At 42.7% G+C, this 14,733-nt stretch overlaps 1 protein-coding gene across 2 annotated transcripts in view; it reads right to left on the reverse strand.

Annotated features, from left to right (window-relative positions):
• Positions 1 to 14,733, reverse strand: part of LOC103459315 (thyrotropin-releasing hormone-degrading ectoenzyme) — a 159,000-nt gene that overhangs the window by 120,332 nt on the left and 23,935 nt on the right. For both annotated transcript variants that reach the window (XM_008400786.2, XM_017302844.1), the window contains exon 3: positions 12,129 to 12,402. In XM_008400786.2, the coding sequence (XP_008399008.1) occupies positions 12,129 to 12,402 (274 nt within the window). The remainder of the gene's footprint in view (positions 1 to 12,128; positions 12,403 to 14,733) is intronic.

Genomic DNA, 14,733 nt, shown 5'->3' on the forward strand with positions numbered 1-14,733 from the left:
ATCTGCATCAGTCCTGATATTGAACAAACCAATCCGATATCAATATCTGCATCAGTCCTGATATTGAACAAACCAATCCGATATCAATATCTGTAGTGGTCCTGATATTGAACAAACAAATCCGATACCAATATCTGTAGCGGTCCTGATATTGAACAAACGAATCCAATACCAATATCTGCATCAGTCCTGATACTGAACAAAATCTAGATCAGGTATCGGTGACAGAGGGCAGATCTATTCGGTCTGATTCTATGCTTTATTACTTATTTTACATGACATTTAGGATTACTAATTGCACTTTCTGACCCATTTGAAAGAAGATTTGTTTATTTTTACAGCTAGTCAACATGTTAGTCAGTTTATTTATTTATATTGGTTGTTAAACTTCTGACTGAATGTTGAAATTCTAACTTTTCAACTTCGTGGTAACTGGGACTCGGCATACATTCTCCATCCTCCCAAACTGCATTTTCTTTAAATATTTCAGATCTGCTCTACAGACACCAAGGGAAAAGGTGAATTTTCAGCAAATAATCCGGAGGTAGGTTTCATGCTAAAATCTGGGAACCCCTGGTGGTTCGGTGTAGAGCCCAGAACTGAGCTGATTGTTTTTCAGTAAATCAGTTCAACTGAAGGCCGTCAGTTTCAGAGTCTCGTCTGTATTCTGCTCGCAGCGTCCGATGATTCCCTCTCTCACGCACCGAAGGCGCGCTCCAGCATGTTTATTAGCAGGCGAGCCAGACGGCTTCCTGTCGGCTCCCCGCACGCACGCACGGACAGAAAGAGAAATTAAATTAAAGGGCCGGTCTAGACGCTATGAATGCGGCGGGATGAGATGGATCAAACCCCGACACAAAAAGGCCATTCCACTGGATTTATGCTGGGAGAAATCGATTCAGCACTTTTATGACCACTCCAAGTGTCTGTGTGTGGAGGCGCTTTCAAGGGTCAGAGAGCATCATGTAACCAACGCAGAGTTTATGCCAACAGTAAAAATCTCCCCGGCTGCTTCACGGCTCAAATACTAATTTAGCACAAACCGTCAGTACGGAGCAGCAGAATGAGCTTTTATGCGTCGTCGTCTCTAGTAACGTTGCTTTAGACTTTACTTATGCATCAGGTGAGGTAAGTTATGATTTTACTGAAAACATGTTTGCTGCGTTTTAGGCTGAATTATTTTATGAGAAATTTGCATTTCTGAGCCGAGACAAAACTACAAACCCCATCAGCTTCTTCTGCAGCCTGTGACGGATTCTGCTACGGAAATGGATTCATAACATTTTTACAGAATTAAAATTATCCTCCACAAACTCCTTCATTTTGGGGAAATTACTGATTTGGTCTGAATTTAGTGTTTTTGTCCAATCAGGGGAGAGATGAGAAGCTTGTAATGTACTTTTGCAACATGCACTGACAGGTTTTAGTTGGATAAACGCTCCATCTCGACCGGAATGAGGCCTGAAGTGGTTTGAGGCAAATTCTCGACAACAGTCCATAAGCAGATAATTTTTTTCGATGCAGTTGCATTGGATTAAAGGAAATATATTTTAAATTTCAAGTTGTTTTTCTGTTTAAATCAAGCAATCCTGTTTTTTTAAAACAATGAAATATCTTCTTCCACTTAACTTTCCTCTACTTTTGTTGATAAATCCCAAAATATCCCAATGAAAACAAAATAAAACAGAAGTGTGGAACGTAAAATATGAATGGTATGAATCTCTGGTTATACAGTCGCCATATTTTCACTCATGACTCACAGATTTGCTGAATATTTTAGGTTTTCATTAAAAGAATAAACATGAAGCACAGAGGTGCAACAGAACCAGAGTCCCGGCCCGGTTGGCTCCAGCTCTGGGGTGATTGTTGAATAAAAATGCAGCTCCCGTCTCCTCATCCGGCTGCAGCCAGCTGACTGAATATCGGCTCAGAGTGAGAGGATTTATTGAAATGTGGGCCGGCCGCCGGGGAGCTGCTGAATTCAGAAGAGTCTCCTGAGGATTCCTTAAATGCCCGCGGTCGTGTTCTCCCCGCTGAGATCCCAAATGCGTCGCATTTTCCAGCAGGCTTCAGAGTTTTGCTCCCTTCAGGCTGAAATTCGCTGAAACTGAAGCGGCGGTGGAGACAGGCAGCCGCTTCTTCGTGGATTCCGCCAGAGAGACGAAAACACGCAGCTCTGCTGGAGCTGAAACTTTAAATTATATCCAGGTGAGCAGCAGGAAGACTCGTCAGTCACATCCGTCAGCTGTGAGGAGGAGCTTCCCGACTGAAACACGGCGTCCGCTCATCCGGAAAAAACTAAAAACTCTTAAATTCGGGTATCTAAAATGAAGGCCTTGCGTGTTTTACAGAACAATCAAGTGTCAATGTTACCTTCAGGTGTCATAAATGCTGTTTGTATCATATGACTGTAAAAGAATTGAACAATTTTAATGCCTTGAAATTGCGCCTCTCTCTTTAAAAACTCCTGCTCTTCCTGAAGCTCCGCCTCCAGGAAGTCATCACAACATGGCTCCTCTATTAACCCTTTAACTACGTTTTTACCCCTGAGCAGCAGCTCCAATAACGAGCTCAAGTTCCACCAGGTGTTTGCTATTTGCTGCTGGCTAGTCTGAAGGAGCTGAGCGGGGAGGAGCTACAGCTTGAAGGCGGGGCTAGGCCCACCCACGCATTTGCACAGTAGTCTGGTTGCCATGGAGATTAAAGGATTTCTTAAACATGCATTAAAAAAATTAATGAATAATGAGAGAAAAACACAAAACAGTTTAAATATCAAAAAAGTTGATTTTATATGATACTGCCCCTTTAATTAAAAGAAAGTGGTGCTTTTAATCTATTAATCACAGTTCATTAATTTTGACAGAAATTTAATCTCATACTAAGATATCGGCGATGGAAGTGAAAAGGGTGGATCTATAATCCAAGCCAGGACAATTGATTGCCATCATATTTAATTTGATTTTGTAAATGTGGACAGGCAGAGTGACCTCTGGAAACTTTTATTTTTAAAATGATAGCGGCACAAATAAAACATTTTTGCAATACAAACTTTTTCCACCAATTTTGTCTAATTTGAAGTGAGGACAGAAGCAGGAAGCTGCTCTTCCTGCCTCATGTGCAAACAGACACATGAAAAACGGTCGGTAAAAGCTCGGTTCTGTTTGTTTTTTAGAAAATGGACCCGACCTCCTGCACAGCAACAAGCTCCTCTCAGCAGCAGAGAAAGGAAAACCTTCACGCTCCCTCCTGGACACCCAAACGGTTTCTGTGGCAACTGGCCAAGTTGACAAAACTCTCAAACTGCACCTTGAACTTCTCCAAATCGACACGGCGGATTGTGAAGCGAAGGATCCAGAACCGTCCGGGTTTCTGAGGAGAACCGGAGCTGTGGACCAATCAGAAGCTGCTCTCTATAACTTATGGCGCCAGCGTCACAGTTAAAGTCGGATTCACTCGCTTGGCGTTTGAAAAGTCTGAAGCATCAGTCAGGATTCTCTCCTCCAATCAGACGGCGGATCCTCTCTCTCTCTCGTTATCTCTTTGCTCGTCCGTGACTTCCCTCCCGGCGCTCCGTCTGTTGCCCTTGGATGATGGATGGGGTGATGGACGCTCGGTTGCCACGGTAATTTGATGGATGGTTTAACAACTGGTAGCGATGCTGACGGCGCCTCGGCCGGTTCTGGTCCTTGACTCCGGGATCAACGGGCCTCAGACGGCCAACGGAACCAGCGGCGCCGATGACCCGTCACCGCCGCGCCACAGATAGGTCCAATCAGACGACAGGACAGCGGGCGGGCGGCGCCGCACGGGTCGCCACCCCAGGAAGACAAATCAAGACGAAACGTCTGTGTCCACTTCAGAGGGAGCAGAACCAGAAAAGTTCTGGATGGTTTCAGTCCAACCAACAGACAAAACGGACGTTTCACCAAGACTACAGTTCGTTTTTATTGACAGATGAAAGGCTGGTATTTTAATAATCGACTAATCAGATGTTTTAAAAAGCCGGTTTTACGTTAAGAATAAAGTCAAAGATGCAAATAAACGATTAGATTCCATTTTTAAAATCATAAAATGCAACAGCAGCATTCCTTTAGTGAACGCTTCTTCGTTTGTAGGAAATGCAGCTAAAAAATATTTATAACATCAGAGAAGTTCAGCTCTTTCTGCTCGATTTGTCATTTCAGTAAGGCTAATCTGGTGATTATCTTTCAGATTAACTGATTAGTAATTGATAGAAAAAGCTGCTTAAATGACAATTTGTTGCAGAATTTGAATCAGGTGAATCTAAAACTGAAGCTCAAGGAGTTCTGGGTTGAACACTTTTACAGATAACTGGATCTTTTCATCTTAAAAGGCAAAAGTTTATGTGGTTTATAACTTTATGTTCGACTGTAACTCAGTTTCTGTCATTTAAAACAGAAACATTGTGTTTCTGTATGACTGTGTTCTGCAAACTGTTCACAGTGAGCATCTAGGAGATGTTTTCTATCTTAATTTTCCATTTTGTTCATCACCGACAGGAAGTAGTGTTCCAGGCAACTGACACTAAAACCCAATGAAGCGTCTTTATTCCGATGATCCGGGACATTCCCGACGGACAGCTGTTTGGACAGGAAGGCGACCACTAGTCTGCAGGGGTAGCTACTTAACGAGCGTCGCTACGTTGTTAGCATCAGCAGCTGAACGATCTGACAATGTTTAATTATGACAAAGTTATGAGATCCAAAGTAAATAATTAATACAAACCACTCCTGTTTAATTAATGCCATTTACGGTGATAATGTTGGATTTTTTTTCATACTTTTAAGGTTTAAACATGAAACTCTGAATCATTAAAAATATTTTTCACTATGATAAAATCTCCTTAATGTCTGATTAAAGCAACAGAAGCAGCAGTTTTTATATTAAATACTGACCTTACCTGCAGTTTATGGTCCATTAATGTGACCTTTATTGTCATTACTGAATGTTAATGTGACATTTTCTGTCATTATGGGATTTTATGGGAACTCAGGGGAATAAGTCAATAAAGGGGAGGATATTTATTAATCTACCGATTAATAAACCCTCATGGTTTTTAAAAATAAAACTGAAAATCAATAAATCAAAGACACTAGAAACAGAAAAAATGTAACACTTTTGAACAGACAGAAAACCTGCATTTACAAAGGGACCATTAATATAAAATATAAGTCATAATGTGATCATGATGCGTCTTCCACAGAATCAAACCACCTTAGAGAAACAGCCTGACTTTTTATCTTAAACTGCGATTTTAAATCTCATGTGACTTTGAATCTCAAAATTACAATTTTATATTACATAATTGTTATTTAAATGTCAACATTATGACTAATTAAATTATAATCTTAAAATTTTGGGCTTTAATTTTTTTTCTTTTATGGCAGAAATGGGCTTCCATACAAAACAGAGGAAGACGAGGTTAAAATATTTCTGTAGCAACTAAACCGAGTCAGACGGATGAGATTCAGATCAGATTAATCAAAAAAAGCGACACTGGAACGGCCTAGTCAAAGTCTAGATGTCAAACCAACTGAGAATCTGATGTTCTCCATCCAATCTGACCTTTGGCTGTTTTCAAAAACATAAAAGATTCAATTACAAACGCACAGCACAAATCCAGTTTTATTTTTAAAACTCTTCAAATTAAATAATTCATAATTATGTTCCGCTTTACGTCGACATATTCCATAAACCCGACTTATCAGGTTTTTCCCTCCAGTGTTGCAGGTTTCATGTATTTTCCAGCAGAGCACCAACATGATTCAGGTTTGAACCTGGACGAAAATGTTAAAACGATGTTGCCATGGCGATCAGCTGATAAACACGCAGCTGGCTGGTGGGAATAATGAGCCAAATGCTAAACGGGGTTTAGCGAAGCAAGGCCAGCGCAGCGGGTCACTCCTCCGTTTGTTTGGATTCTCTAATCCTCGCCGAAGGAGAAGCTCCTCATTACAGGAACAGCGATTCTCACTGAGACGCGTCACAATAAAGGAAGCAGACAAGCAGCTGTTGGAGAACAACGGAGAGCTGATGATGAAAGCTGGAAGAGTCCCAGCCTGAGTCGCTGCGCCGCAGATGGAAACGATTCCTGTTGCTGCCTGATCAAGTTTTATTCTCACCATAAAGACGTTATTACCAGCCTACATGTGCCGAGAGCGCCATCATCGTTTTCCGTCTCGTTAGCTTGTTTGCACAACGGTTCAGGTGTGTAGAGGAGCTTCAGTCACCTCACAGGAGATCCGGTTTAACCTTTGACCTCAGAGTTCAAATTACTGCAGCTCATCGCCGACAGAGTCTATTTAGTAGCAATAAAAACACAAACTGCACAGGATTCAGACGGGGCTGGACGATGATATACATGATCAATATCAATAGATATTACAACTGATTGAATATTTGATATTCAATATATAGAATATTAATTGAACTGCACAGCATTCTGGGAAATGTAGGTTAAAGGGTTTAGCTGCTCAACCCCTAACAGCTAGCTATGCTAAGTTGGTGGAATCAGCTAACTCAATCACTCTCTGGTTGCCTAGCAACAAACTGTTGCATAAGAAGCAGTTTCAAGTCCCCCCAAACTTCGGTTGCTTAGCAACAACCTGTTCAGTAACTGTCAGCAGCAGTTTAGGGTTTTGCCTCATAAATGCTGAAAAATAAAATAAAAAACAGCAGCGTGACGTGAAAACTGGATAAAACGGGAAAAGTTTGGTAATATTTTAGATATTTAAAAAAAAAAACGAATCAATAATAAAGCGCTTATATATTGAGATAAGGTTTTCAGCCGCGTCGTCCATCCCTACATTCAGCCAAGTCCTTCACAATAAGAAATACTTTCACCAACTCCAATTTGAGACCTTTGTGAAAGAAATTTAAAACCGTTATCACAAAATAAATCTACAAAAGGAAACTGAAATAAATGCATTTTATGGGTTGGTAGCAGAAGTGAGCCAGTGGCAAAGATACTTATCATAAAGCAGCTAGCTAGCTTTAGCACTGGAGCTAGCTACCTAGCATGTGAGCTAAGCAGCTAGCTGTAAATTAACTAAAAATAAAAACTGAAACTGAGAAAACATTTCCTTTAACTGAAATAAATAAATGCAGTAATAAATGGGGGGAAACTATTAACTTGTGGTTTTATAAAACCAACTAAAACATAATTACAGATATAATATCCTTTGTTTTTGTATTTGGTTGGTCAACAATAACTTAATACGTTTTTTGAAAATAATATCTGTTGAGTATTTATCACCCAGTCAATGTAAACATATTTATAGTAATTCAATTTCTAAAAATTCACCCAAGTATAAAAAAACTAAAATTACTACTATAACCACTAAAAATGAAATATTTAACTAAAAAAAACTAACAAACATTCTAAAAACTAATCAAAAAGTCAATTTAATAAAGACTGTATTCCTGGGAAAAGACAAAGTTGGTTTCTGAATGAAAATCATGATAATACATTTTACTGGATGATAAATTGTCCCAGATGTTATTGCAATAAACGATAATATTGTTGTTTTGATACCATTTCCAATGGTATATTAATGCAGGAACACATTATAAAGATCAATAAACTTTAAATTCTAGTGAACATTTAACACTGGAACTGGAAGACATTTTAAATACGCAACAATAAATAAAACAACAAATAAAAGAGATTATGAAATATCTGTAAACACTTAATAAAAAGTCTAGTCGAGACGAAAACAGCAGACTGAAGACTTTAATCATCTGGTTTTTGGTAGAAAGAGGAAAAAAGAGACCAACAATAAATCGTGTAAATGGAAGTTATTGACTTTGTTTCCTTTTATCACGTGATTAACTGATTTACTGCTGGCCTGTTTTGAGCCTGACGTCCCTCAGAGCCTCGTATTAAAACCAGGCTGAGTGTTTCTGAGCGCGACGCGCCGACTGGAGCGTTTATTAACGCCGGACAGACGGAGAAACGTTTGTGACAGACAGAGCCGTTTGATTGGTCAGGATGGGGACGGCTGACGTTTTATTTGTCCTCCTCTCAGAGCGTCGCAGGAGGAAGAGGAGGCATGGCAGGATTAACGTTCCTGTCAGATGAAGCCGCTCCGCAAACAGACAGCAGCGTCCCGGCTGCCTCCGGGCCAAAACAGCGATCTTAATACGAGACACACAGAGCCCATCCAGCAGATGTTTGTAGACACAACAATCTGCATCTGCTGCTTTCTGGATGCTTTTCAGCTCCTGACAAAATGAACACATCCTGGGTTTTTAAATGGAACCCGGCTTCCTGCTAATCTCCCATCAGGCCTTGCGTCCTGCTGACGGGACCATGTCTTCACGGATTATCACAGGCAAGCAGCAGGAAGAGGCTGAGAGAATCCGTTCTCTCAACACTCTGCTGGATAATCGGAGCTTTTTGATCGTTTTGACTGGCGAACCGTTCGACGTGTTCGCAGTTCTCTGTGTGAAGAATGAGATCTGATGTGCTGCTCAACATCAAGCGGAAACGTTCTCACTGCTGCAGCGTTTAAAACGAGTTCATCAGGTCTCGGCTGATGACGGCGTCCTTCTAAATGATCCAAAACTCTGCTCACATGAAGGTTTCTACCATTTATATGTCCATTCGTCCAGGTAGGAAGAGGAAGTCATTAGAAATAAATGTTTAAAAGACGACGTTTGAAAATCTAACATTCTCAAACTCACTGTAAGCTAATGCTACATTTGTGGATGAAAGACATTAAATTAGTCATTTCCAGCAGACACAAAGAAAGAAATGCAGCTGGTATCCTGCAGAAGGAATTCCTGATTTCACTTATAAAACAACCTAAATACCCACATACGATGCATTTTCTTAACTGAAACACTTTATCACGGGTACAAGCGGCCGAAATGGGTTTCCTCCTCCGCAGGGTGGCTGGGCTCTCCCTTAGAGAGAGAAGCTCGGTCATCCAGGAGGGACTCAGAGTAGAGCCGCTGCTCCTCCACGTCGAGAGGAGCCAGTTGAGGCTCGGGCATCTGGTCAGGATGCCTCCTGGACGCCTCCCTGGTGAGGAGTTCAGGTCCCACCGGGAGGAGGGGASRMCCMRGRMMMSCTGGAGGGACGATGTCTCTCTATGGCCTGGAAACGCCTTGGGGTTCCTGGAGGAGCTGGAAGAAGTGGCTGGGGAGGGAAGTCTGGGCCTCCCTTCTGAAGCTGCTGCCCCTGCGACCCGACCCGGGATAAGGGGAAGAAAATGGACGGATGAAATGGAAACACTTTATGCTCACAAACACAGCGATGGAATGTCCTGTGTTGTGTTCTTGTTCCAGATTCAAATATCCAAGGTTTTTCAGCCAAAAGGTTTTAAATAACAGAGAGCATGCTTACTGTGGATGTGGAAAAAATATAAAAATCAGCCAATCATCTGTGGATCGACACAAAGGGAAAAGGATCTGTGGAGGAAAGTGGTTTTTCTCTCTCAATTATTGTTTGGTGATGCCATACAGGTTTGCTGTAAAATGCTGTTTTCATGTACTGCAGTTCCACACCGTCGTCATCTGCCGGGTTTCCAGAAGACTAACAGTGTTAGTAACCTTTAGTAAGCGAATAAATCAATCAGCCGGCAGCCTGTGAGCGTTTTTGGCTGATATTTTCTCTTCAGTCGGAGTCGGTTTCAGTTTTCATGTCGTGTGTTGGATTTTTTCCGGGCCGACAGGATTGTGTTTCAGATTCCCTGGAGTGTCTTTCAGGCCGCGGTTGTTCGTTTTGGCCTCACCGTTATGGAGCCGTTACCGACTGAATGGAGGGATGTGTTTTTTCTCTCTCAAGTGGAAAATGTCAAAAAAAAACAAAAAACAAAAACAGCCTCAGGCTTAAAAGGGGTAAAAAGCGAAAATGGGAAGGGAAGCTAGCGGAGCGCTGAACAAACTCCCAGAGGATGTTTTGGTGTCTTCAGAGGCGTGTTGGGCCCGCAGCGCAGCCAGACACCGCAGGAACAAAGAGGCCGGGGTTCCTGGATGCTCTGCCCTCAACCCGCAGATCTCCACTGGAAACACGGGGGTCGTTTGGGAAGCATGTTTTCCCATCAGCCGACGTTCCCCCAGTTTGGTATAAAAATAGAAAAAGGGCAAAAATAAAGATGGATCTGTTGGCGATTTCCTCCGTCTCAGAGCGCTGGAGGCTGCTGATGGTTATAAACGACCCAGATACGAGGCGCCATTAAAGCCAAATTCCTCCTAAATTATAATTCTGTAACAAGGAGACAAAGGCTGCGCGTGTCGGAGCGTCGTCCTTGAGTTCCTGGCAGACGAGATGGATGAGCTGTAATTACACTGATAGAGATGATGGGGCGAACAAGGTCGCGCCTGCTTTGTGTCCTTGTGTTGGAAGTCCGACGCCTCGACGTGCATGTTTGAGTTCGGAGCGTTTGGAAACGGATGAGGAGAAAATCAGGTGGAAGCAGCGACGGCGGAACGATTTGACTTTCAAATCAGAATCACATCAGAGGCGATAAAAACCAGAGCAGAAACAAAAACAAACCGAGACCAAAGTTCAGCTTATCTGGGATCAGATCCCGTCTGACGCTGCTCCCGTTATTATTTACCTAAAATATCCCAATAGTTGATGGGAATTTTCTGCAGCTTCGTTTCGGAGCTGACTGTTGCATCGTTTGTTGATTTAATACAAAATCCTCTATCGGCTCAAACAGTCGACTTAAAGCTCCGACTGCAAAAACACTAAATCCTACCAAGTATTTCTGTCTGGTTTCAAGTGCAAATTTCTCACTTTACTTCAGATAAGACAAAACTAAGTAACTTTTCCACAAGCTTGGAGCTTGTTTTGAGTAAATAATCCATTAATTTTGCTGAAAAATACTAGTTTCATTGGCAGATTATTTCATTTACAACATGAGAAAAATGTCTTGTTATGAGGACAGACAGGTTCGTCGCCTGGTTTATTCCTGCGGCTCCCAGCTGGACGCTGATGCAGCGTTTTTAAGATTCTGCTCTACATTCACCTGAGAAAGGAGGAGGAATCCATTTTGGTCACCTTTAAAATAACAACAGGAGTGAAGGTGGATGGAGTCCCAGCAGCCTAATGAAGCCGGAGCAGCAGCGAGGAGATCAGGAGATTATCGCCGGTTCACATCTTAATTACCGTCTTCAGATAACGAGCAGCTGCTGGTTTTATTGGCTCGTCTGCAGACGATCCACTGATATCTGCAGGTAAAGTGGCTGCAGCTGATAATCCGTCGTTTCAACGTCTCATTTCATCCCAACATCAAAACCACCGATCAGAAATATTCACACGGCTTTCATCATTTACATCAGAAGTTCACGTTATGATCATCAGCCTTCAGGGAACTAAAAAGTCTCACATTTTACCAACCAGTGAACGCACCATATGGAAGAGCTAATGAGTTACTTGGCCACGCCCCCAACTACATTGGCTCCACCCACTTTAGTGTCATTTTTCTAAATTTGCAGGGGGAGTTGAGCTTTGTCACTTTAAAGTTTATTTTGTACAAACTTTTAGCTGAAATGATGGAAAAACGACATAAGTTTCATTTTACGCTGCTGCTGTACAAACAGATGCTGTCCGCACCAATCAGCTCACACTGGACAAGCTTGGTGGTTTTTCCTTTTTGTGACTTAGACATGAAAAATATTCAGTCGAAACAAGTTGAAAAATAAACACATCTGAGATTATTTACGATGATTTGCTACTTAAACACTCGGCGTTATTTAAATTAAATTCCAGAGATGTTCGTTTCTGAAGCCCAAATCCAACATCTAAAAGCTTTAAAGAGCTGAATCTGCACCGTCACTCACTCGTCCTCGCTTGTTTTCTCCTGCCGGCTGCTGATATGACGCCATTATTCCCCCAATCAGAGCTTAATTATGTCAATTATTGTGTGATGGTAATGACTGCAGCTCTCATCTCCCGTTCCAACCCCAGAGATCCGGACTGATGGATGCGAGAGAAAACAGGCTGGAGTCGTTCTCCAGCCACTTTCATCAGACATTTACTCCACTTCCAACAAACAAACAAACAAACAAACAAACAAACAAACAAACAAACAAACAAACAAACAAACAAACAAACGAACGAATGAACGGCGCTCCCAGAACAGGCTGAGACTCACCGCCACGCCGCCGCTGGTCTGCGTCTCCCTGTAGGTGAAGTTGCAGACGGCCCAGGCCAGGTAGTAGGTGGACATGCGGGGCGTCCGGGCGAAGCGGTTGGTCACCCAGCCGTCCTCGTCCGGCCAGCTGCTGTCCACCGGCATGTTGGACAGAGACGTGTACTGCGGGTCGTGGCGGAGGCTCAGCGAGAAGGTGGCCTTGTAGACGGGCTCGTCGAAGCAGGGGAAGGCCTTCCGGGCGTGGATGGGGCTGAACTGGGTCACTGCCAGGTACCTGGACAGGGAGACAGAACATCAGCGCCAGAAGGTCCGACTCGTCCTGGACTGAAACGGTTCCAGGACGTTCTCCAGAATCTACAGATTCAGCTGCAGCAGCGGAGCGGTTCCGATCCAAACGAGCCTCCGGTTGGTTCCACCGCTCTGGACTTTATTAATGTCAGCAGCAGTAAAAACATTTTCCTGCGACTCCGATGAGAAAAATCCATCAACACAAACCCACAGCGACTCGACCCGAAGTTTCTTTAATAAAACTCAGACCTTTACTGGAAATTACAGAACTTCACACTCCGTCTGCCAGATTTCACCTTTTTTCCTTATTTTATCTCTTCTGCTTTCATCCAGTCGCCTCTCTGACCTCCTCTGTTAGAGACGGAGGTCTGTGTCAACATGGCCGCCGCCGCCGGGTCCAGCAGCAATCATCTCCACAATAAAAACGTTTTGCCTTTTTCCGACAAACACAGAGGAAAAACACAGAGCAGCTCCTCCATCTGCAGCTCAGTGGTTTTCTGCATCACATCTACATCCAAACAGGTTTCATTCTGTCGACCTGACCGTGACCTTTGACCCCAGCAGGGAGAAACATCTTACAGAAAACCTGAGCAAACAGAACCAACAAAACCCTGTGAGGATGTCCGACGGTGTTTTGTCACCGCTACAGAAAAACAAGATCATGAATAACTCAGCGTTTCTCCTACTACTCTCCAATTTGACATCATTTGCTGCCATTTTGACTTTTTACTCTATTCTTTCATAAAGTGTCTTCACTGTAAAAACACAAAATCTTACCAAGTACTTTTGGTCTAGTTTCCAGTTACACTTGAAATAAGACGAAGCTAAACAAAAAGTAGTTTGTTTAGGTCAATAATTATTTAATGTTTTATCAACTGAAAAGAAGAAAATTGACCCAAAAGCTGCTGACACTTTATTACCATCAAGGTTTCTTCTCTTAACCGTTTAATTAAAAATAAAAACCAAAATAATGAAGGTAAAAGTTGACTTGGACAAAAACACCTCACATTTTTAAAAATGTAATTCTACATAAATCAGTAAAAAAATAAACTCACCAAAATGTTGGTCTTTAATAAACTTGTGCTTCGGTTCATTAGCCGACTAGTAATCCGGTTTAAACTCGTCCTCACTCTGCTAGTCGTGACATTTAATGTCTGAGCCACAGCTCATGAAATCAAAGCCTGGAATTAACCAATCAGAGGTGTTTTTACTGCTTAGTTAAGTTTCCTCATGCTGGATTAGCTGCTTGTCATGAATGAGCCTGATGAGTTTAAAGCCAGGTGACCAGCAGCTCCGTCCAGATGGACTCGGTGGGACGCATCGTGCTGGCGATGCGTGGTGTGCATGACCTCTGCATGACCTCTGCAGAGCAGCAGCAGTCCAGCCCGACGGCCCACTGTGGATCTGCTGCGACATTTACAGCATCACATCCAGAAACTTTCAACCTGATAATGCAGCAAAGATCAACTCTGCAGCAACAGAAGCCAACAAAACGCTGAAGTTTAATGATTTCAACTCTGATGTGACAAAAAGTAATAATACAAGAGGTGAGAGAAAACTGTAAATAAACAATAAATTAATTAATCACCAGATAAAACTAAATAAGACCAATAATTGTTTTTCTTTTCTAGATGATAAAAGTTTTAGTCTGGTGTTTTGGTCTCATCTAGCCCTTTTCTTCCATTTTATATATTGTTTAGATATTTAAAATGTCTTCCAGTTCCAGTATTAAATGTTTGTTGGAATTTAAAGTTTATCGATCTTTGAGAATGTGTTAACATGCCATCGCCGTTACATCGCCAGAAAATAGTTTCAAAACAACAATATTATTGTGCATCGCGATAACCTTTGGGACAGTTAACCGTCCAGCTAAACGTTGGGAACGTGTTGGGAGGATTCCACCATGTCACACGTCACACTTTTCCTTGTGACTGAATCCGTTTCCCTAACGAGGAGAATCGTGGTCAACGAGGACGGATCGGACTTCATGATGGACGAGACGCTTTATGAGGAGACCAGAGTTGAATGGAGCTGATTGGTCAAACAGATCTACCTCATCATCCCCAGCAGCTGCAGCAGCAGCATCAGCAGCAGCATCAGCAGCAGCCCCCTTCCTCTGTGACTCTACCCCCAGCAGCAGCAGCAGCTGCAGCAGCAGCCCACTTCCTCTGTGACTCTCCCCCCAGCTGCAGCAGCAGCTGCAGCAACAGCTGCAGCAGCATAAGCAGCAGCAGCCCCCTTCCTCTGTGACTCTCCCCCCAGCTGCAGCTGCAGCAGCAACAGCCAGCTCCGTTTGGCTCTTTTAAGGTTCCAGCTG

Source organism: Poecilia reticulata, linkage group LG23, assembly GCF_000633615.1.
Source record: "Poecilia reticulata strain Guanapo linkage group LG23, Guppy_female_1.0+MT, whole genome shotgun sequence".
NCBI lineage: Eukaryota > Metazoa > Chordata > Actinopteri > Cyprinodontiformes > Poeciliidae > Poecilia > Poecilia reticulata.